Below are 23,237 nucleotides of genomic sequence, written 5' to 3' on the forward strand. Positions count from 1 at the left end.
TGGAGATCCACGTGTCTTCAAGGGCAGTGGCTGCAGTTGCTACTGTTATTCATTAATGTTTTCAATAATTCCAGCTAGCATTTGTCGAGCACTTATTGTGTACAAAAGCTGTATGGAGCACTGTGAAAACATTTGTCTCTTACTAAACGTGAGGACAGGAACTAAAGAGTCAATATTTGAGTGGATTTATGTATATAAAGCCAGGTGAGAAATGGTCAGCTTGGACCAGCAGAAGAAACACAGAGCTTCTCAAACCAGTTCCCTAAGGATCATCTGTATAGTGCTGCGGCGTGTAGCGTCCTGAAATCTCTTCAAGTTCATAAATTTCATGACAGCGATTTCATTTGGGGGATGTGATCACATCACATACTCCCTTCAATCTCCATCTCAACCCAGAAACTTGCCCAGCCCAAGACCCTGGACCACCACAGACAGACTACGATGAAGCATCCCAATGAAGACTTTGGTCAGTATAGGTTTCAGAGGGTTGGGGACCTCTTATTGTATCTTTCCCTTCTTTTAAGTCCTTAGAGTCTGTGGTCAACACTTAGACCAAAACACCAGCCATATCTCTGGTCAGTGATGTGAAGTGGAACCAACTCTGAATTTAAAATGAGATCTGGCAAAAGGAGAATCCATTCTTTGCCTTTCCAAATACTCCTGACTGCTGGCATCCCTCAGTTTGTGGCCATATCATTCCAGTCTTGGCTTCTTTATATTAGCTCATCCTCTTTGTGTTTCTCTTTTCATATGGACATTTTTTTTAAATTGCAATTTAAGGATCGACTTGAATAATATAGGGTAGTCTTCTAGCTCAAGATCTTTAATTACTCCTTCAAAGACAAAGACTTTTTTTTTCCACATAAAATTTACAGGTTCAGAAATGAGATTCTGGATGTTTGAGGTTATTTTTCAACCTAGCATAGGCATAATGTATTTTTTTTTTAGTCTAAGTCTTTCTAAATGACACTCACTCTAAACTAATCATCTTTCTTGATAGAGCTTGTTTTTCTTTTTCTTTTTCTTTCTTTCTTTCTTTTTTTTTTTTTGCTAGTCCTGAGCTTGCGCTCAGGGCCTGAGCACCGTCCTTGGACTTTCTCAAGGCTAGAGCTCCACCACTTGAGCCTCATTACCACTTCCCGCTTTTTTCTATGTATGTGGTACTGAGGAATTGAACCTGGGTCTTTGTGCATGCTATCTACCACTCTACCACTAGGCCAAACTCCTGGCCCAACAGTAAGATTTTTGGGGGGTGGGGGAGAATACTTGGAATAGAAGAGTGGTCAAGTCTTCTATGGATGAATAGAATTAGCGGGCATTTGGATCCTAACACTAACTAAGATCAATGTCCTTGGACTCTGTGTTGAGTGGATCAAGCCTTGGACTGTAGTAGCCCATGGTTCTATTATTGGTTTAGCCACTATCTTTATGTCATCTTGGGCAAGTCACTTTCCCTGTTAGGGACTCTGTTTTCATAGCTGCAAATCAAGAGTGAGGCCACTTTTTAGCATAGGAAAATATTAACAGAACTATATAGAGTCCAATCTCTGAGAAAATAAAATTCAACATTAGCATTCCCCCCAAATTCTCATAAAGTTGAATAAACTATAGGATAACATTTCAAATAGAACTGGAAAGGGAAGGACTAGGGGAGTTTGTCCTAGTGGTAGAGTGCTTGCCTCTCATGCATAAAGATCCGGGTTCGATTCCTTGGTACCACATACATAGAAAAAAAAAAGCCAGAAGTGGTGCTGAGGCTCAAGTGGTAGAGCTCTAGCCTTGAGAAAAACCCAAGGACAATGCTCAGGCCATGAGCTCAAGCCCAGAATTGGCAAAAAAAAAAAAAAAAAAGGGATACGAGGAGGAGGAGAAGAAGGAATAGTCAAATGTATTGGTAATACCATCATTTATTTAGCAATTAACATTTTCCAGGCACTGTTTTTAATAGTTTATGCGCATTATAGCACTAACCCTTAACACGACTGTCTGAATGAGTATTATCACCAGTTTACAGAGTTTAAAAACTAAAATATAGGTTTTAAAAGTGGAAGAGTTTAAAAGGTTATTAGTATAATCAATATCTCATAACAAATATGTAGTAGAGCCAAAATGTGTTTGTATTTTTACCAGTCCGGGGGCTTGAACTCAGGGCCTGGACACTATCCTTGGGCTTTCTCAAGGTTGACATTCTACCAATTGAGTCACAGCAACACTTCTGGCTTTTCCTGTGTATGTGGTACCAAAGAATTGAACCCAGGAATTCATGCATGCTAGGCAAGCACTCTATCACTAGGCCACACGTCTGACTCCAGTAGAGCCAAAATTTGGACCAGTTAACCTCTTCAAATTAAAGAGTGGCAAAATATTAATAAAAGGCCAATAGAAAAATTAAAAATGGCAATCTTGGGGCCTAGTGGTAGAGTGCTTGCCTAGCATACATGAAGACCCTGCTTCCATTCCTTGGTACCACATACACAGAAAAAGTTGGAAGTGATGCTGTGGCTCAAGTGGTAGAGCTCTAGCCTTGAGAAAACCCAAGGACAGTGTTCATGCCCTGAGATCAAGTCCCAGGACTGGTACACACACACAAAAAAAATGACAATCTGGTCCACTTCTATAGTCCCCAATAGCTTCAGTTTGATGTGATTCCAAGATCAACATTCCCTTCTGTTTTGCTGTAAAGTCAGAGGCAAACATTCAACTCCCTGAGGTTGAGTGTTAAATCCCCTTTGACCCAATATGCTTAACTGATATTAGAGAGTCTCTGGGAATCCCTTTCCTAGCATCTGGGTCACTTCCAGTCGTTTGTCTCAACTCCTCAAAGCCAAGCCTGTATACTACATATTTTTGGACTGCCCAGAAATAACTAGTTTATTCTTGAGAAATTCTCCATCTGTTGCCTTGTAGAAATTCTTGATTTTCCCTTGTGCCTAGCAAGTCCAAATATTTGATCAATGACTCCCTGGTCAGAGCCCCAGACCATGTTTTTATAATTTTTATGTTCCATGTGAACTCAGACATGGCCCTTTATCTGCCATTGAACTGTGTACTTAAAAATGGTTAAAATGGCTGGGCAACAGTAGCTCACACCTGTAATTCTGAGGATTTACAGCCTAGGCAGAAAATTTGTGAGACTTCTATCTCCAATTAACCACCAAAAAGCCAGGCGTGAGGCCAGAAGTTTGGCCTAGGGGTAGAGTATTGGCCTGTCATGAACTACAACAACGACGATGACGATGACAACGACTAGAGTTCAGGTACCACATAACACAGAAAAATCCAGAAGTGGTCCGTGGCTCAAGTGGTAGAGCTCTAGCCTTGAGATAGCCCAAGGACAGTGCTTAGGCCCTGAGTTCAAGTCCCAGGACTGGCAAAAAAAAAAGCCAGGCAGAGTTGTGGCTCAAGTAATATAGAGCTCCAGCCTTGCGCAGAAAACTAAGAGACAAAGCCTATACCCTGAGTTCAAACCTCACTACTGTATTCTCATCCCCCCCCCAAACATTATACATTGTGTTGTATGTATTTTACTACAGTATTTCTTAAACTAATTTTTAATGCTTTTTCTTTTGATTTTATTTCTTTTAGGTGATATGGAATGAGCCCTAGGTCACATTAAGGAAGGAAGAGGACTCATGTCTTACAGTGTACCCCTCAGCCCACCAGTCATATCACCCCAAATTCTAATGCTATTCTAGGGTCATAACAACAGGAAAATAGAGGGAGGGAAAGATTCTAACAAAATGAAAATGTTTCCCACAAAAATGTATTGAACGCCTTGTAATCCCAATTGCCAATGTCTACTGACTTTAACTTTGTAGTGTTTAGGGAAACAGGATTATGTGACATTTTGATATGATAAAGCATTGATTAGCAACTCCATTTAATAGTCATCTGAAGCTAGATTTGGTGACACACTCCTCTAATCCCATTCAGAAGGAAGAGGGAGAAGGATCATGAGTTCAAGGCTAGCCTGACCTAACAGAAAAATACCCTATATATTTTTTAAGTCATTTGTCTCTAAAAAGAAATGTTAATTTATTTCTAGAATTGATGACAGCCTAGATATTGTAAAATTCTGTAAAGTAGTACTTTTGATATTTTCCTGTCTCACCTACTGCTGAAGAAAATTCAAATAGCTATAATTGTATTGTTCTCTGGCATATTCACCGATTTTTCTTATCTTTTCCTCTGTAGGCCCTGAGTTCAAGCCCCAGTACCTTTACTTATACACACACACACACACACACACACACACACACACACACACACACACAAGCACCAGAGAGAGAAAGAGAGAGAGAGAGAGAGAGAGAGAGAATTATAAAAGCTAGAAACTTTTAGTTATCTAAAGTGTGTAAAGATAACATTTGTGTGTTCTGGTTTCTCTGTTCAGGAAACTAGGAGGAGTGGATTTGGCTGAGAGAAAGGCAGGGAAAGATAAGACAAGAGAGAAAGACAGGAGCCATGCCAAGAATACCAGACAGACCAGAGCTGGAATCACTCTGATCTTTTCATGTTCCCTAAATTAAGATGTGTTTGGGGCACAGGAATAAGCCTACAAAGGGAACAAAAATCATGATTGAAAACTTGTATCTAGTCCTTTGCTTTCCCTTCAGGAATTCACACTCCTTATCTACTCTTCATTCTTTCTAGGGCAGGTGTGGTTCAGTTTGTTGCTTCTAAAGCCATGTTCCCTTCTACTTATCTCCTCCTCTTATTTTATGTGTACTTTGTTCCAGGCATTTGGGATCAATAGGATTCAGTAATAATGAAGAAAGAATGTTTTTGGATGCCTACTGCCCTGGTTTTGAGTCTCAGCTCTGCCTTTTACCAGCAGAGTGGGTATCTTTATTTCTGTTCCACAAGTTTCTTCATCCATAAAATGGGACCTGTGGGTGTTTGTCTAAGTCATTAATACAAATCAAGACCACGTATCTCCTTCCTTAATACAGGCTCTAGATATCATACACTATGGGACCTGTATTGTTTTTATTTCAAGTCTTAAGGAGGTCACACTGTGCAGGGGTCATGCCCTGTTACCTGAGTTGGGCCAGGACTGTCTTCAGAAGCTAACGGGAAAGGGATGGGGGTCTTCTGAAGTTCAGCAGGCACAATGCCAATCCCTGGCACTTACCCACTGGGGCTGTACCAGCACTGGCCCCAGCTCGGCTTCCTGTTTCCCTTATCTTTCCCCAGCATGTGCTGGCTGAAGTGGGAAACACCACGGCTTGCTTCTCCATTTCCCTTTGCTCAGTAGGACTCCTATTCTTCAGGTCTCAATCAAATCCTGCCTACTGGCTGCGTTCTGTGATTCTTCTGTCCCTCAGCTCCAACAGCAGCATTTTTCTTCTAGTTCCCACTCAGCCCTGGGTGTACAATGAGTTTACAACCTCTTAACTGTTCCCACTCACCAGCTTCCTACATTCAGTATTCTTTCCACTCTCCCTGTACCCACCCTCCATAACCCCTCCTCTTTGAGTTCAAAGCTCTGCTCTGTTCTCAAACTCAGGGATATTGGACAGGTTACTTAACTTCCCTGAGTTTAGTTTTCCTATCTGTAAGGGAGAAATAATGAAGTTGGTCCACCCTAGTGGAAGGGAGGGCAGGCTCTAGCATATTTTACAATGTCTTGTCTACATTAAACGTTTAAATACATCAGCTGTACCTATTGGTGATGCATTGAAGGTGTGGCTCAAGTGGAAGAGCGTTTGCCTAACAAAGCCCTGAGTTCAAATGCCAGTAGTATTATATAAAAAAAAGGTATCCTAGCTACTCAAGAAACTTAGATCTGAAGATTGAAGTTCAAAACCAGCCTGGGCAAAACAAATCTGAGAGACTCTCTTAGCTCCAACTAATCAGCCAAAAGCTGGAAGTAGAAGTATGGCTCTATTACTCACAGCAACAACTGGGAGTGAAATCTTCAGACATGTACACACATGTAGCATGCACACACACACACACACACGTTAAAATACTATGTGAAGGCTGAGAATGTGGCTTAGTGGTAGAGTGCTTGCCTAGCATACACGAAGCCCTGGGTTTGACTCCTCAGTACCACATAAACAGAAAAAGGTGGAAGTGGTGTTGTGGCTCAAAAGAAGCTCAGGGACAGTACCCAGCTCTGAGTTGAAGCCTCAGGACTGGCAAATAACAATAATAATAAGTGAAGTTTAAGCTCATAAACTTTGGCATCATATAGACAAAAGGCCAAATTGTAACTTTTTCTATGTGTCCTTAGGTTAAGTCGCTTAAGCACTGTGAGTTTAAGTGTATTCATAAAATGATGATGCTGATGAAATCTCTCTACTGGTACTGATATATGAATAAATGATGTGACCATTTATGGAACCATCTGAACACTTACTGACCACAATAAATTTTACCAATAAAACTGATTATTGCTAGCCACTAGGCCATGGTCATGACCCTCTTAGATCTAGTTTTACTAAAGTATAATTTGTAGCCAGGCCCATGGCTCACGCCAGTAATCCTAGCTACTCAGGAAGCTGAGATCTGAAGATTGTGGCTCAAAGCCATCCGGGGCACTAAAGAACGTGAGACTCTTATCTCCAATTAACCACTAGAAAACAGGAAGTGGGGCCATGGCTCAAGGGGTAGAGTAGTAGCCTTGAGCAAAAGAGCTCAGGGACAGTGCCCAAGCCCAAAGTTCAAACCCCATGACCCACAAAATAAATAAAATACTGATTTCAAATTGAATCCAAGTACTTCATTTCCTTCCATCCCCAAACATACTTCAACCCTTCAAAGGAGGAGGGGGGAGGGAAAGCAAAAAGATGCACAAGCCCATTAGGGATCAGAAAAAAATGCCAAATCAAACTAGAATGAAGTGCCATTTTACACCTACCCATCTGGGCGTGCGATGGGTTGGCAAAGATGTGAATTTCTGGGAATGTAAATTGGCACTTCTTTGTAAAGCAGTTTGGCAATATCTACTAAAATTAAAGATCATATACCCTATGACTCAGCAAGTGTACACCCAAGGACCCCTATAAACACTCCACAAGTGCACAAGGAATTATAGAGAAGGATGTTCATGCAGCCCTACCTGGCCTAGGATATCATGCCTTTAACCTCAGTACTCAGGTGGCTGAGGCAGAAGGGTCAAGAGTTCAAGGCCAGCCTGGGCTGCATAATAATTGAGTTTGAGTTACATAATAAGCTTCTCTCTCCAAAGGCCAAAACAAAATAATATTCACTCAGGCACTGTCGGGGTCCTTCGTCCCTGGTCCCTCTCTATTAGTAGGGGGGATAGGGAAAAACACACCTCAACCAGGCCAAGCCTCGAGAGGAAGGGGCCCACTGTCCTCCCACACTCGGCCTTCTTACCCCGGAGCACAAACAGAGACGCCACGCAGCTTCATCAAGGCAGGAAGATCTCCCTCTTTAGTCCCCAAATCCCTCCTCCTTATATTGGGTGAGGGAGCCTATCAGTATACAAGATGGACAGGACAAAGGGGTCCACGTGTTTTATCCCTACTATAGGCCTCAGCAGAAAGTTATCAGACATGGTGTTACTCGGCCCCCAACAAGGCACTATTTATAATAGAGTAAAAAACAACATCAAGAAAAAGCCTTTACCATCTAAAAAACAGAGAATGGGTAGGTGAATTGTGATCTATATCTATATCTATATCTCTTTCTCTCTCTATATATGTAGAGAGAGAGAGAAATCTTAAATGGAAGGTTTTTGTTGTATTTTAGGGTTTTTGTTTTGTTTTGTTTTTTGCCAGTCCTGGGCTTGAGTTCAAGGCCTGAGCACTGTCCTTGGACTTTTTCAAGGCTAGAGCTCTACCACTTGAGCCTCAGCAATACTTCCAGCTGGTGGCACAGTGGCTTAAGAGGTAGAACATGCTAGCCTTGAGCCAAAGAAGCTTAGGGACAGTGCCCAGGTCCTGAGTTCAAGTCCTAGGACTGGCACACACACACACACACACACACACACACACACACACACACACACGAACATTGAGTTCTACAACTTACTTGTGGAATAGATATGTATTTCATATCTATGCAGTCACTTATTCAGATACTTGTTACATGCTCCATACCATCCTCGGCACAAAATGGAAGAAGAGGGATGGTCAGCCTTTGTCCTCAAGGTGCTTACATTCTGGTGGGATATTCAAATATGGGACCTGTAAATAAGTCATATAACTTCAGGCAGTGCTATGTAATATGAGGGAAATGAAGCAGAGGTTGGGCAAGGGAATTTTTTTTTCCTTTAGTACTATTATTGGGGCTGGAACTTAGGGCCTCATGCCCTTGCTTAGCTTTATCTCTCAAGGCTGGTGTTCTACTACCTGAGCCATACCTGCACTTTGTTTTGCTGGTTAATTGAGATAAGTGTCTCAGAAATTTTTCAGTCTGGACTGGCTTTGAACCACATAACTCAGATCTCAGCCTTCTGAGTAGCTGGGATTATAGGCATGAGCCATTGGTGGCAGGCAAGACAATTTTTTTTAACTACTACATAGTAGTCCACAGTGTGGATTATCATAGTTTTGGAAAAGTGACTTTCAAATTTCTCTACTTGCTTCCTAGGATAGGAATTACATTTCACACTGCAATACAAAATTTAACATAAACACACACACACACACACACACACACACACACCCATACACAAGAATGCTTACTGAAGATGATACTATGGAAAAGTCTTGTTCTCGTTCATTTCTTAAAAGCATGCTAATCGTGACCTGTTACATTTTTTTCATTGCCCACTAATAAATTATGATTTCAGTTTGAGAAATATTGCTTTACATTTACTAAGGCTTATGTAAATTGTTCATAATTTTCTTCTATTACACACAATGATTCCTTTCCACTCATTCATTTGATGACTGTTTCTCCCGATTGTGTAACTGCTATGCATTTAAAATTCTGACAAAAATGTAGTCAATTGTACTGGAACACTAAATTCTAATCCTGGATCCGTCACCAGGATGGGGCATGTCCCTACATCTCTTGGGGCCTCAGTTTCCTCATCAGTCACCTGCACATCTCCACACTCTCATGTCCATTCTAAATTGAAAGTAGAAGCACCACCCCCTGACTCAGCCACCACAGGGAATTCTCCCCAAGCCATCCTCCCCCCTTTCCGTTCCCAGTTCCTCAGTAACAGCCTAGGGAAAAGGGAAAAAAGGCAGGTCTGGGCAGGAGAGTGCAATTCTGGGCGGGGCTGAGGGAGGCCGGCCCCCTAGTAGGAAATGAGACACATAAAAATAATACTTTAAAAGCCTGACACCCTCTTCCTCCTCCCATTCCTTGACCTCTTTCCATCCTCTTAGGCTCAGCCCTCACCCGTCTTGGACAGCCTCACCCTCCCCGGTCTTGGACAGCCTCATTTCTTAGCCTGCGGCAGCCAGGAACCCAGGTGGGATCAAAATCTTCAGCCCCAGGATGGTGACAACATTATTTCATTTGCTGCCGGCATTGTTGCTGCTGCTGCCTGACTGGGCCCTTTGTAGCCAGGAAGACTCAGATGGTGAGTTTGACACAAGTCCCCTGCCCAGGGTTCATTCTGGAGACTTTCAAGTTTATCTGGGTACTTGGTCAGGACCAGAGGGGAGCTAATCCCACAGCATCTGTGCCTGCAGCTGGCTGGATCTCTCTATAACACAAACACTGGTTTGTGTTCGAAAACTAACACAAGGAAGTCTAGTTAACTGTCAGGAAAGGAGGAGAGGAGCAATGCTGTGGGGAAGAGGAGGACTGCAAAAATGAGAAAAGGACTAGTCGAGAGAGTGAGAAAATCAGAGAGAGGGTGCCAGATAAGGTGAGGAGGGAGAAGGAGAACTGGTGGTGATGAGAATAAAAGGCAGTGTATGGAAGATCAGAAGAGACTCAAAGATGAGAAGAGAGACCAAGGAAATGGCATGACACTAGGAGAATCCCCTAAAAGACTATGACTGAGACAGGTGCTGCAGGAGGGAAGATAGGGAAGATAGGGGACTTTGGGGGTGAGTGGATATTCGGGGAAAGAGAGTCAGTGGCCAATAGCACGGCCCACTGGTGATCAGGCTGCACTTAAGGAGGCATTATTGGCTACATTATCATTGTACAAGGTCTCCTCTTTCCTGTTGTTACTCTAGTTTCAGCCTCCCCCTTAGAAAGGGAGCAATCATCCCCAATATTAAATAAGTGCTTACTATGTTCATTTAATACTCTATTAAATCAGTTAGCACTATAGTACCCCAAAAGGCGTGTAAAATTCTACCCATTTTTTTTTTAACAGAGGTAGAACCTAGGTTCATGTAGCAGTTAAGGACAATGTCTGAAGTTATTCACACTGACATACTGATTCACTCCTTCAGATACAGTGGGAGACTTCCCAGATGCAAACACGGGCAACACACACACACACACACACACACACACACACACACACACACTTACAAGCCCATACTCATGCAGACATTCTCTGGGCACCAGCACTTTTCTGGGTGTGGAAAGAATAGAAAACCAGACTTGATTTTGTAACCTAGAGGAGTTCAGTGTAGGCTGTATGTATTTACAGAAACAGAATCCTATGATGTATATGCTAATATAGAGTGGTCTGGGATCACTAAAATATCCCCAAGTGGGCAAGGGAATAGGAGAGACATCAGGAAAAATCTCGAGTGAGAGGACAATGGAGTTGGAGCCTTTTTTTCTTTTTTCTTTTTTCTTTTTTTTTGGAGGGAGAGGTGCCTGTCCTGGGGCTTGAATTCAGGGGCCAGGAACTGTCCCTAAGATTTTTTTTTTTTTTGCTCAAGGCTTTTTGGTGGTTAATTGGCAATAAATGTATCATGGACTTTCTTTCCCAGGCTGGCTTTGAACTGTGATCCTCAGATCTCAGCCTCTTGAGCAGCTAGGATTACCAGCACCCACCTGGAGCTGGGGTCTTGAAGCCTGAATAGAAACTTGCAAGGCAGAACAAAGGAGGCAGTACAATCCTTACTCATGATTCACATGTTAGCCAAAAGTCAGCAGAAGGAATCCCCACTGCTGTGATATTTTTAAGCAGAAAATGTTGCAGGGCCCAGGCCACTTGCAACAGGCTAGGTCCTGAGGACTGGTAACCTATGGGAGGCAACCACAGCCTGGCTATGTGTACTGGATTTGGGCTACCTGCACTCAAACCCTGGCTCTGCCATGTGGTCTTAGTCTCTGCTTCCAAATACACTGCGGTTAATAATAGTAGCTACTACATTAAGCCATGGGGGAAAAGGCACAACTAAACTAATGATGTGTGCAGTGTACAGGACCTAGGTCATAATAAGCACTTAATAGATATTAGCTATTATTATTTTTGATTAGGTGTAGTTGGGGCATGTCATTGAAGGACTCTGGGAAGAACTAGATCTTAGCCTTGAGTCTGGTAGAGGGCCCAGGAGGCTGAATCGAACAGTGAAGACTATGGAGAAGGTAGGACCTTAGTATCTCAGGACCAGAACTGGTGCAGTGGCAGAAGAGGGAGGGAACAGGAGCTGGGTTCATACTGCAGGTGGGACCAGCTAGAAATGAGGACAGGGAGAGATAGGAGACACAGTGTTTCCTCCAGCTGCAGGTCTCAGTTTCCGCATCTGTAAAATGAAGATAATAATCCCTGTCCTTTCCTGGCGGGGTTACTGTGAGCATGGCCTGGGAGGAAAAGTGGGAGGGCACTTTACAGGGTCAAGAAGGTGGGAGGCTGGCCTGTGGGCAGGGGATTATTATCTCCCGCTGCCAGCCACCCCCTCCTACACCCCTGACGCCATAACTCTGTTCCCCACCCCTTCCCCCCCACACACCCAGGTCCTCGAAGCCTCCACATGCTCCACATCTCCTACTTCCCGGACCCCTACCACGTGAGGCACAAGGGCAATGCGTCCCTGGGGGGGCATCTGACACATACTCTGGAAGGCCCTGGATCCAACATCACCATCCTGCAGCTGCAGCCCTTGGAGGATGCTGAGAGCTGGGGGCGCACGGAGAGCAGACTGCAGCTCTACCTGTACCAGTTCCGAACCTTAGTGCAGCTGGTGCACCAAGAACGGAAGGGCAGTGTGGCCTGTGAGTGGTGGAGCGACCCCCTCCTTCCTCCCCTGCCCTGCAGCCCACCCCCAGCAGAAATGGTGGGGAGGACCTTAGTTGAGAGGGAGAGGAGCCTGTGAGGGGACTGGGGCGGGGCCTGATGGAAGAGCCACTGGGTGGGAATGGTCTTTGAGTGGGCCCTGGGGTTGGTGGATGGAGCTGGAGAACAGTGGGCATCCTAGCTAAGGGAGCCCTTCATCAGACTCTCTTCACACGGCCTTGACTCACTGTTGGGAGGCCCTCTCTGACCCTCCAAAGTGTCACCCAAGACTCCCCCAATTCTTGCCTCACAGTCCTCCAGCTCCTGTCCCTCACAGACCCCATGCTTCCCCTCACACAACCCCTAGCACTTTCCTCTCAATCCTCCAGTGGTTCTCAGTTGCTTCATGGCATTGCCCATTCTCACTCAGCAACCCCCAACTCCCTCTTCTGAGTTTCCCAGCTCCTGATTTTCCTCCCTCCCTTTATAGCCACTCTTCTTTTCTCTTAGTCCTCCTTTTTCGTAGCTCCTCCTTGCCAGTCCCCAACAGTCTAACACCAGATCCTCCCCACTGTCTCCTTTCCTCCACGCACAGCCCAGTTCCCTGTTCCTGTCCCCAAGATGAGCAGCCCCTCACCCCACCTGCCCCTGGATCCCTGTCCACATAGTCCTGACCCTGACCTCCACCCCCTCCCCTGCACCTCCACAGTTCCTCTCACCATCAGCTGCTTCCTGGGCTGTGAGCTGCCTGCTGAGGGCTCCAGTGCCCATGTGTTCTTCAACGTGGACATGAATGGCAGTTCCTTTGTGAGTTTCCAGCCAGAAACAGCCTTATGGGTGGCAAGTCCCCAGGCCCCCTCAAAAGTGGCCACCTACACCCTCCAGCAGCTCAATGCCTACAACCGTACTCGGTATGAACTGCAGGAATTCCTGCAGGACACCTGCGTGCAGTATGTGGAGAAGCATGTGGCCATGATGAAAGGTATGAGGGGACTCAAGCCAGGCCTGACTGTTGGGAAGGGGAGGGTCCCAAGCCAAATGGATGGGGCTGAAGGATGGATATCTTGAGTAACAAGAGGCCCTGGGCTAGGGATTGGGAAACATGGTACACAACTTGAACTGGCCCCATTCCTTTGGGGACTAAAACTGTGGACTTCCTTGGGAGGAATAGGGGTTCTTAGGCTTAGGCTGAGATTCTTAGGCTCCTCTGTATGTTCTTCAGGGAGCCAGACAGGCCGCTCCTACACTTCGCTGGTCCTGGGTGTCCTGCTGGGCTGTTTCATCATCGCTGGTGTGGCTGTGGGCATTTTCCTGTGCACAGGTGGACGGCGCTGTTAATTACACCCCAGTCCTTTCTTAAGAAAGGGCTAGATTGATTGGCCGGCAAGGGAGGATCTCAGGTCACAGAAAGCCAAACACTCTACAATCGGGACACTGTATCACCAAAGGTTTGAATTGAAAGCTCCTTTCTTCTCCCAGATCTGTTCACCAAGAGTTTGGGAGATGAGACAGGAGGATGCTAGGTAGACAAAGAAACTTGGTTTGCTAAGAACATAAGAACTTTGATTTTGTTGCTGAAATGGCTTGAAAACTGAATGCTTATCTATCTTTGTGGAAAGCAGATGGTGATGGTGGGGTAGGGGGCATTTACAAAGACAGAATCACCTGAAGCATTCAAAGCATAGAATGATAATTTAAAAAAAAGCTAAGTTGTTCACAGCCAAAATAAACATCATTCAGTACTTCCATATGTGTTTGAGTTAAGAAGTGACAATGGTATAAGTTGGGGGAGGAGAGTACCAGCCACTCAACTTGTAATCGTAGCTGCTCAGGAGGCTGAGATCTGAGAAGCATGGTTACTAGCCTAAGCAGACAAAATTTGAACACTCTTCTCTCCAAATAACCAGAAAAAAAAGCTAGAAGTGGTGGTATGGCTCAAGTACTAGCCTGAAGAACAAAAAAGAAGCAAGAGGGGTGTCATGGCTCATGACTGTAATCCTAGCTACTCAGGAGTCTGAGATCTGAGAATCATAGTTTGAAGTTAGCCCAGGTGGGAAAGCCCATGAGACTCTTATTCGTCCCTTAGAAAACAGGAAGTGGAGCTGTGGCTCAAAGTGGTAAAAGACTAGCCTTGAGCAAAAATAAACTCAGAGACAGTGCCCAAGCCCTGAGTTCAAGCCCCTTGACCTGCAAAAAAAAAAAAAAGAAAACAAGCGCCTGAGGCCCTAAGTTCAAGTCCCAGGATCAGCACACATGCACACACAAACGCACGCACACATACACACCAAGAAAGTAACCAGAGAACTGTGTGGGAGTGTAAAATCCAAATCTAAACAATATGGAAGATATGAATCATTAATTGATTAATTATATATTAAATTTCTTATTTCTGTAAAAAGCATAATTATTTCTCCTATGTTACAGTCTCTGAAGAACTGCCCTATATCCTTTGCTTCTCCTTCCTCATCTCACTCTTATTCTTCAACCTATTACAATTTGACTTCTGTATAATCTGCAACCTGTAATTGTCCAACTCTCATCCTCCATGACACATACAATGTTTAACTGTGTCCTAGATCCTTAATTTACCTTGCCTTCTGAGATACCATGCTTCTAATTCATAAAAACTATTCTGAATTGGGGGGCCGGGAGTTTGGCCTAGTGGTTAAAGTGCTTGCCTAGCATGCATGAAGACCCAGGTTCGATTCCTTGGTACCACATACATAGAAAAAAGCCGGAAGTGGTGCTGAGGCTCAAGTGGTAGAGCTCTAGCCTTGAGAAAGTCCAAGGACAGTGCTCAGGCCCTGAGCTCAAGCCCAGGACTGGCAAAAAAAAAAAAAAACAACTATTCTGAATTGGGCACAGTGGCTCATGCCTATAATCCTAGCTACTCAGGAGGCTGAACTATGAGGATCATGGTTCAGTACCAGCCCAGGCACTAAAGTCTGCGAGACTCTTATCTCCAGTTAATCACCAGAAAAAGGGAAGTGGCACTGTGGCTCAAGAGGTAGGGGTAGCCTTGAGCTAAAGAGCTCAGGGACAATGCTGAGGCCCAGAGTTCAAGTCCCACAATCAACAACAACAACAAAAAAACTATTCTGGCCACTCTTTTTTAATATTTTTGACTATGTAAACTTACACAATTCACTCTATAAATACTGGCTTCCATAAAATGTCTCTTTTTTTGCTTTTGCTTCTCTAGTTTTTTCTAGATATATTCTTTCTAGATAATCTATTGGCTCCCATGACTCCAAATATAATTATTTTGTGGAGATGTTTGGGAAGAAGCAATATTATTATTATTATTATTATTATTATTATTACTTGTGGGGCTTGAACTCTGGGCTTGGCTGCTGTCCCTGAGCTCTTCAACATAAGAATATCACTCTACCACTTGAGCCACAATACCACTTCTGGTTTTCTGGTGGTTAATTGGATATAAGAGTATCGCAGACTTTCTTGCCTGGGCTGGGTTTGAACCGCAATCCTCAGATCTCAGCCTCCTCACTAGCTAGGATTGCAGGAGTGAGCTACTAGTGTCCAGTATATTTTATCTTTTAAGAACACATATTTTAGGGAAGGTATGATGGCCCGGGTCTGTAATCCCAACTACTCAGGAAGCAGAGACAGGAAGATATCTGCTGAGAACAGTCTGGGCAAAAATTTGATACTCTAAAACAAACTTAAAGCAAAAGGATTTATTTAGGTATATTTCAAGTAGTATAGTTCCTGCCTGAAAAAGTGCAAGGCTGTGGCTTTAACCCCTCATAATGAAAGAGAAGGGAGAGAGGGAGGGAGGGAGGGAGGGAGGGAGGGAGGGAGGGAAAAAAGTGTCATTAGACTTGAGTTTTGCTTCTTTGGGCCACACATTTAGCTTCTCCAGATCTGTTTCTTCCTTCACAAACAGAATAATAAAACATACAAAAAGGATATGAGAAAAATGTAACGGGCTGGGAGTGTGGCATAGTGGTAGAGTGCTTGCCTAGCATACACGAAGGCCTGAATTCAATTCCTTGGTTCCATATACACAGAAAAAGCCAGAGTGGTGCTGTGGCTCAGTTGGTAGAGCACTAGCCTTGAGAATACCCAAGCACAGTGCCCAGACCCTGAGTTCAAGTCCTAGGGCAAAAAAAAAAAAAGGAAAAAAAAGGTAACACCTATCTAATAGAGACATTATAAATATTAGCTAAAATAATACAAGCCGGGCACAGTGGCTCATGCCTGTAATTCTAGCTACTCAGGAGGCTGAGATCTGAGGCTCAAGGTTCAAAGCCATCCTGGACACTAAAGAACAAGAGACTCTTACTAGAAAACTGGAAATAGGACTGTAGCTCAAGGGGTAGGATGGTAGCCTTGAGATGAAAAGCTCAGGGACAATGCCCAACCCCAGAGGTAGGGCGATAGCCTTGAGCTGAAGAGCTTAGGGACAGTACCCAGGTCCAGAGTTCAAGCCCCATGACTCACAAATAATAATAATAATAATAATAGTAAATTAAAATAACACATGTACTGTGGCTCAAGGGGTAGGATAGTAGCCTTGAGCTGAAGAGCTCAGGGACAGTACCCAGGCCCCCCCACACACATACACACACAAAACAACAACAATAACAAAACACATGTATAGTTGATCCATACAGAGGTGGCTGCAGAGTTTTAAACCTCCATTTGCACTGATTTTTCATTTTGTGGTTCCAGAGATCTAATTCAGGTACTCACAAAGGTTAGGCTCTGAGAGATGTCTCTGATTTTCTTGTTTTTGTACCATTCCTGGGACTTGTCAGGGCTGTGACACTGTCTTGAGCTTCTTTTGCTCAAGCCTAGCTCCATTTGAGCCACAGTTCCACTTAATGGCTGTTTTTGTTTTTGTTTTTGGTCAGTCTTGGGACTTGGGCTCTGGGCTAGGCGCTATCCTTGAGTGCTTCAGCTAGCGCTCTAGCACTTCAAGCCACAGCACCACTTCAGGTTTTCTGGTGCTTAATTGGAGATAACAGTCTCATGGACTTTCCTGCCTGGACTGACTTTGAACTGCAATCCTCAGATCTCAGCCTGCTGAGTAGTTAGGCTTACAGGTGTGAACCACTGGCACCAATGGCTGTTTTTTTTGGTTTTGTTTTGTTGGCAGTCCTGGGGCTTGAACTCAGGGCCTGGGCAATGTTCTTTAACTATTTTTACACAAGACTAGTACTCTGACACTTGAGCCACAGTGCCACTGGCCTTTTCTGTGTATGTGGTACCAAGGAATTGAACCCAGGGCTTTGTGCATGCTAGAGGAATGCTCTACCGCTAGGCCATGCTCCCAGCCCTTGTTTTGTTTTTTAAATAGTTTACTAGAGATAAGAGTCTCACAGATTTTCCTACCCACTTTGGCTTCGAAGCATGATCCTCAGCTCTCAGCCTCCTGAATAAGTAGGATTACAGGTGTGAACCACCAGTGCCCAGCCATTCCCTTTTATACCAGGTTGCTTTCATTCAAGATAATCATAATTTATCTTTCTGTCATTGGCACAGAGACATACTCCTGAGTGCAACCTTCAAGGAAAGGCTTGCAATTCAATCGAGGGCTGCCTTCATCTGCTTCCTTCCTAAGTGTCTGTCTCAGTCTCAGAGAACAGTCTTGTCCAAAGGAAGTCTTGCCTGTCATTTGACTGCCCTCGTCTGATGACTGAGTGAGGCAGAAATAATAACGTTGTGACTTCTTTTTTGTACCAATCCTGGGGCTTAAACTCCAGGTCTGGGCACTGTTCCAGACCAGTGCCAAGCATGTCTGACTTTTTAAAATAAAGGTCAAATTTTTGCAAGATAGCTCTAATTAGCAGTATTTTCTCCAGAGCTTTCTGCCAGGTTGCCTGGGTCTTTTTTGGAACTGTAGGGCAGTTTGACTTTTCTTCAGGTCAGATTAGCTTCTTCCCCTTCATAAACATCCTGCACTTCAAATTTTGTCTCATCATAAGCTTCCAGAAAAAAACAAAACAAACTTTCTCAATTTTGGTTTGCAGAAAACTCAACATGTGTCCATATGTGCATGTACTCCATTCTCTTCTTGAAACTGAGACGTTTTCTCAATCTTTTTCTCGTCTGAACTGTAGTGAAAGCCTTCGTCTAAATTTTCTCCTTTCTCTACTCTTTCAGTGCTTTAATTCACCTTCACCTTCTACATCATACTAAAAAAACACAGATCATGGGCTGGGAGTGTGGCCTAGTGGTAGCATGCTTGCTTAGCATGCATGAAGTCCTGGATTTGTTTCCTCAGTACCACATACACAGAAAAAGCCAGAAGTGGTGTGATGGCTTAAGCGGTGGAGTGCTAGCCTTGAGTACAGAGAGGCTCAGTGACAGTACACAGGCCCTGAATTCAAGCCCCAGAACTGGTAAGACCAAACCAAACCAAACTGAGAACACACAGATCTGATAATGTCACTGTTTTTCTTTTTAATTTCCTATACATAAAGATAAATTCTAAAAATTATATTCAAGGTTGTTCACAATGTAGCCCGAAATCAGTTTCCCAATTTTAGTTTTTGCCTTTGCTCTCTTCCTAAATGTGTTTTAGTTTTGTTTTTTTTTTTTGTAAAAGTATTTATTTTGTGGCACTGGGGTTGGAACACTTCCTAGGCGGTATCTTAGCTGTGTGTGTGTGTGTGTGTGTGTGTGTGTGTGTGTGTGTGTGTGTGTGTATTTTATTGTAAAGGTGACATACAGAGGGGTTACAGTTACATAAGTCAGGTAATGAGTACATTTCTTTCGTTTTGTTTTTTTTTTTTTTCGCCAGTCCTGGGCTTAGGCTCAGGGCTTGAGCACTGTCCTTAGACTTTCAAGGCTAGCACTCTACCACTTGAGCCTCAGCACCGCTGTGTATGTGGGGTACCGAGGAATTGAACCTGGGTCTTCGTGCATGCTAGGCAAGCACTCTACCACTAGGCCAAACTCCTGGCCCCTACATTTCTTTTTGAACAATGTCATCCCCCTCCCTCATTTTCTTACATTCTCTCTTGTGCCACAACTCCAGCTCTGGTTATTATTGTTGTTGTTACTATTTTGCCAACACCTTGGTTTGAACTCAGGATTTCACACTCACACAACTTGATTGCTAGTACTATGCCACTTGAGCCATGCCTCCAGCCTAGCTTTGTGTTGGTTATTTTGGAGACAAAAATAATGGTTTTAAACCATGATCTTTTAGGTTTCAGACTCCTGAGTAACCACCAGTCCCAGCTTCTCTGTTTATACTTGAGATAGGTTCTTATTTTTTACCTGGGCCAGCCTAGACCACAATTCTTCTATGTGTACTTCCCAAAGTATCTCTGATGACAGATGTAAATCACTATCCCAGATTTTTTCTGTTAATATAGAGTCTCCCAAATTATTTTGTCTGGTTTATCTCAAACCATGTGTTTCCAATCTCAGCCTCTTGTGCGTCTAGGATTATAGATTAATACTCTCAGGGCCAGCTAATGATGCCAATGAAGCCTTGTGAATTATTTGTCCAGGTTGGCCCTGAATCTCTATCCTCCTAATCTCCATCTCCCAGTTAGCTAAGATTACAGGCATGAGTCACTGACATTGGGCAGAAAGCATATTTTTAATGACCAAAGCAATACAATAGTGACAATAAAGAATTTACACAGGAAAAAAAAACTGTTTTCTCTTTTTCCCCAAGTATTTACTTAGGATTTTTAGTTGCAGGGAACAGAAACCACCTCTGCAAATGTAAAAAGGAAATAAATATATCTGAAGGTCATCAAATAAATCTCAGATTTGGTGTAAGATCAGCTAATCAAGCTCAGAAAATAGAACCAGCCCAGGTGCCAGTGTATTCATGCCTGTAGTCCTAACTATTCAAGAGACTGAGATCTGAGGATCATGGTTCAAAGTCAGCCTGGAAGACTTCAATGAAACCTCCAAAAAGCCAGACGTAAAGCTATAGCTCAAGTGGTAGAGCACTAGTCTTGAGCAAAAAGTTCAGGGTCAGCATCCTGGCCCTGAGTTCAAGCCCCAGGACTAGCACAAACACAATGTTCTCAACAAGATAAAGTGAGCTGAGCAGAAACAGAGCAAGCTTATGTTGTTCTTTCATAGCAACAGCCACCATACTAGATATACAACTAGAGCTGTCTAGTTAAAGGCATTTACCAGTGCCTGCTTCTGTCTCATAAAGAGACAAAGGAGGTGTGTTCACCTCCTTTATTCAAAAAAATTCAGATTCTTTGGTGGGAGTATCCAAATGACCAAGCCTCAATCATGTTTCCTTTGCCTTAGCAGCAGAGGAGTAGAAGAGAATTTTAGGTAGCTTTGGCTTCTCTTAGGGGAGGTGCTGCCTTCTCTCCCATCAAGACTCACATAGAAGAAGAGGCTTCAAGTGCTGAGCAACTAAACAGAAAAACAAAACAAAAGCAAAACAGGAAAGCAAACAATCCCCTTCCAGATGTTTGCTGTTATTTTATATCATCAGTTTGTTTAGTCATCCAGCAAACTTCCATGCACAAAGTTTACTCGTGTACATTGGGAAATATAAAATGATAAGCCATGATCCTTGGAAACCAGCCTTCTCTGAGAGACTGTTTTCTAAGTCAGACTGCAGATTCTCTCAATCTGTGATGTTGAACCTCAGTGTTTCACTTGCCAGAGCGGGGGTGCACACAGGTAATCCTAGATACTCTGGAGGCTGAGAGCTGAGGGTCAAGGTTCAAAGCCAGCTGGGCACAAAAGGACCTGAGACTCTTATCTCCAATTAATCTCTAGAAAACGGGAAGTGGGGCTTGGCTCAAGGGTAGGGTGTTAGCCTTGGGCTGAAGAGCTCAGGGACAATGCCCGCGCCAAGTTCAAGCCCTGTGACCCAGGGGGAAAAAAAAGTGTTTCACATTTTTGAAGAAAATGCAGTGGATGACATTTGGCCAGGTTTTACATTGCAATGTAAGCAATGAAAAAGAAAAATACCTGGTCCTTCTCAAGTAACCCCATGTTAAAAAAGATAAAACATGCAAATAAGAAAATAAGTACAGGATGTCTTAAAGGATACAGGATCTAGCGGGGCTCCAGTGGCTCACACTTGAAATCTTAGATACTCAGGAAACAGAGATGGGTAGAACTATGGCTTAAGGCCAGTCTAGGTTCACAAGATCTCATTTCAGCAGAAAAAAATTCTGGGCATGGTAATACATGTCTATCATTCCAGCTACAGTGGTAAGTGTAAATAAGAGGTCCATTTAGGTAGAAAGCAATTAATTTACCAATGCATTGGCCTGATGTGGTGGCTCAAGTGGAAGAGCACCTGTCTAAAAAGTACAAGGCCCTGAGATCAATCCCCAGAACCATAAAAGAAAGAAGGATATAGGATATAAATTATAGGATTTCCTATATAAATAAAAGTTATTCTGATTTACTGCTGTGCCTATCACTTATATATTCATATTTTTAATTCTTTGCCTTGCATTTATCAGTTACTACTCACTGAGGTCTTATAAGATACATATCCTATACATTATCAATGATAGTCAAAGTAAATGGCAGAGTAAAGGCTTAAAGCCATGCCTGAGTGGTCTGGAACCTGTGCTTTCTTTCATCTATTTAAACAGAGGGCTGGGAGTACGGCCTAGTGGTAGAGTGCACAAGACCAGGGTTCGATTCCTTGGTACCACATACAAAGAAAAAGCCAGAAGTGGTGCTGTGGCTGAAGTGGTAGAGCTCTAGCCTTGAGAAAGTCCAAGGACAGTGATCAAAAAACAAAACAGAACAAAACAATAACAACACAAAAACCAGAGAGCCTGGCGCTCATGGCTCATACCTGCAATCCTAGCTACTCAGGAGGCTGAGATCTAAGGATCATAGTTCAAAGCCAGCCAAGACAGGAAAGTCACTGTGACTCTTATTTCCAGTTAACCTCCCCAAACCCAGAAGTGGCTCAAAGTGACAGAGAACCAGCCTTGAGCAAAAGAGCTCAGGAACAGTACCCAGCCCCAAGTTCAAGCCCCACAACCAACAGAAAAAAAAAGCTGAAGCAAAAGTACCAGGGGCATGGCTCAAGTGACAGAGTACTTGCCTAGCAAACAGGAAGAAGAAAAAAAAAGACAAGGAAAAGACAGAGATTTCAGATGAACAAAAACCAACATCCAACTTTATGTTGATTTTGAGTCAAAGATGAAAACAGATTGGAAGTAAAAGGATACATAAATATATTCCTTGAAAATACCAACTATCAAGAACTAGAATAACAATTCAAATACCAGACAAATTAATTGTAAAACCAAAAGTGTTATGGAAGGTAGTAAAGATGTATAATGAGAAAAGCATCTATCTATTACTTGTATTAGCAATTATAAACATAGATGCACCTAACAGTGGAGTAAAACATTGCAAAAAATAATAAATGGAATTGGAGGAATATACAATTCTATAATAATTGAAGTCATAAACTGCAATGATGCATTTTAATCATAACAAAATATACAAAGACCCAGAAGAAGACTTGAACAGTACTATCTAAAAACTCACCAGCACAAACACACTCCTAAGGGATATCTCTTCGAACAATAGAAGGGTATAAATTCTTCTCAAGCTCATATGGGCCATTTTCAAAAATATATCGTATGGGGGACGGGAGTTTGGCCTAGTGGTTAAAGTGCTTGCCTAGCATGCATGAAGACCCGGGTTCGATTCCTCGGTACCACATACATAGAAAAAAGCCAGAAGTGGTGCTGAGGCTCAAGTGGTAGAGCTCTAGCCTTGAGAAAGTCCAAGGACAGTGCTCAGGCCCTGAGCTCAAGCCCAGGACTGGCAAAAAAAAAATAAAATAATACATATATATAATATATATATATATATATCATATGTTAGGTCCTTAAATAAGCCTCACTAACTTCAAAAAGTTAAACCTACTATAGCCTTGGCTACGTAGCAAGATTCTGTCTCAAACAAAAGTTAAACACAGATGCAACAGGTTACTCAGCAATTTGACTCCTAGTATGTACTCCAAAGGCCTGAAAACATATGTCCACATGAATGTTTGTATATTCATTACAGCATTATTTATAAAGAAGAAACAAGCCAAGCTAATTCTGCTATATGATACTACGAGAGGCAGCACGAATTATGTTGTAGAAGTAATAAGATTCCTTGAACAATGTCTTAGCTCATTTTCTATCACTGTAGCCAGGCACCCTGCTGCTAGGTAATCTATAAG

At 43.2% G+C, this 23,237-nt stretch overlaps 1 protein-coding gene across 1 annotated transcript; it reads left to right on the plus strand.

Moving 5' to 3' along the window:
- Positions 1-9,231: 9,231 nt before the first annotated feature.
- Procr (protein C receptor) lies at positions 9,232-13,743 on the plus strand. The gene is made up of 4 exons (XM_090352842.1): positions 9,232-9,511; positions 11,803-12,060; positions 12,771-13,043; positions 13,284-13,743. The coding sequence occupies exons 1-4, from the start codon at positions 9,427-9,429 to the stop codon at positions 13,397-13,399; spliced, it is 732 nt and encodes a 243-aa protein (XP_090208968.1). The 5' UTR covers positions 9,232-9,426; the 3' UTR covers positions 13,400-13,743.
- The last annotated feature ends 9,494 nt before the right edge of the window (positions 13,744-23,237 follow it).

This window comes from Megascapheus bottae, chromosome 18 (assembly GCF_031878675.1).
Source record: "Megascapheus bottae isolate mThoBot1 chromosome 18, mThoBot2.hap1, whole genome shotgun sequence".
Classification (NCBI taxonomy): Eukaryota; Metazoa; Chordata; class Mammalia; order Rodentia; family Geomyidae; genus Megascapheus; species Megascapheus bottae.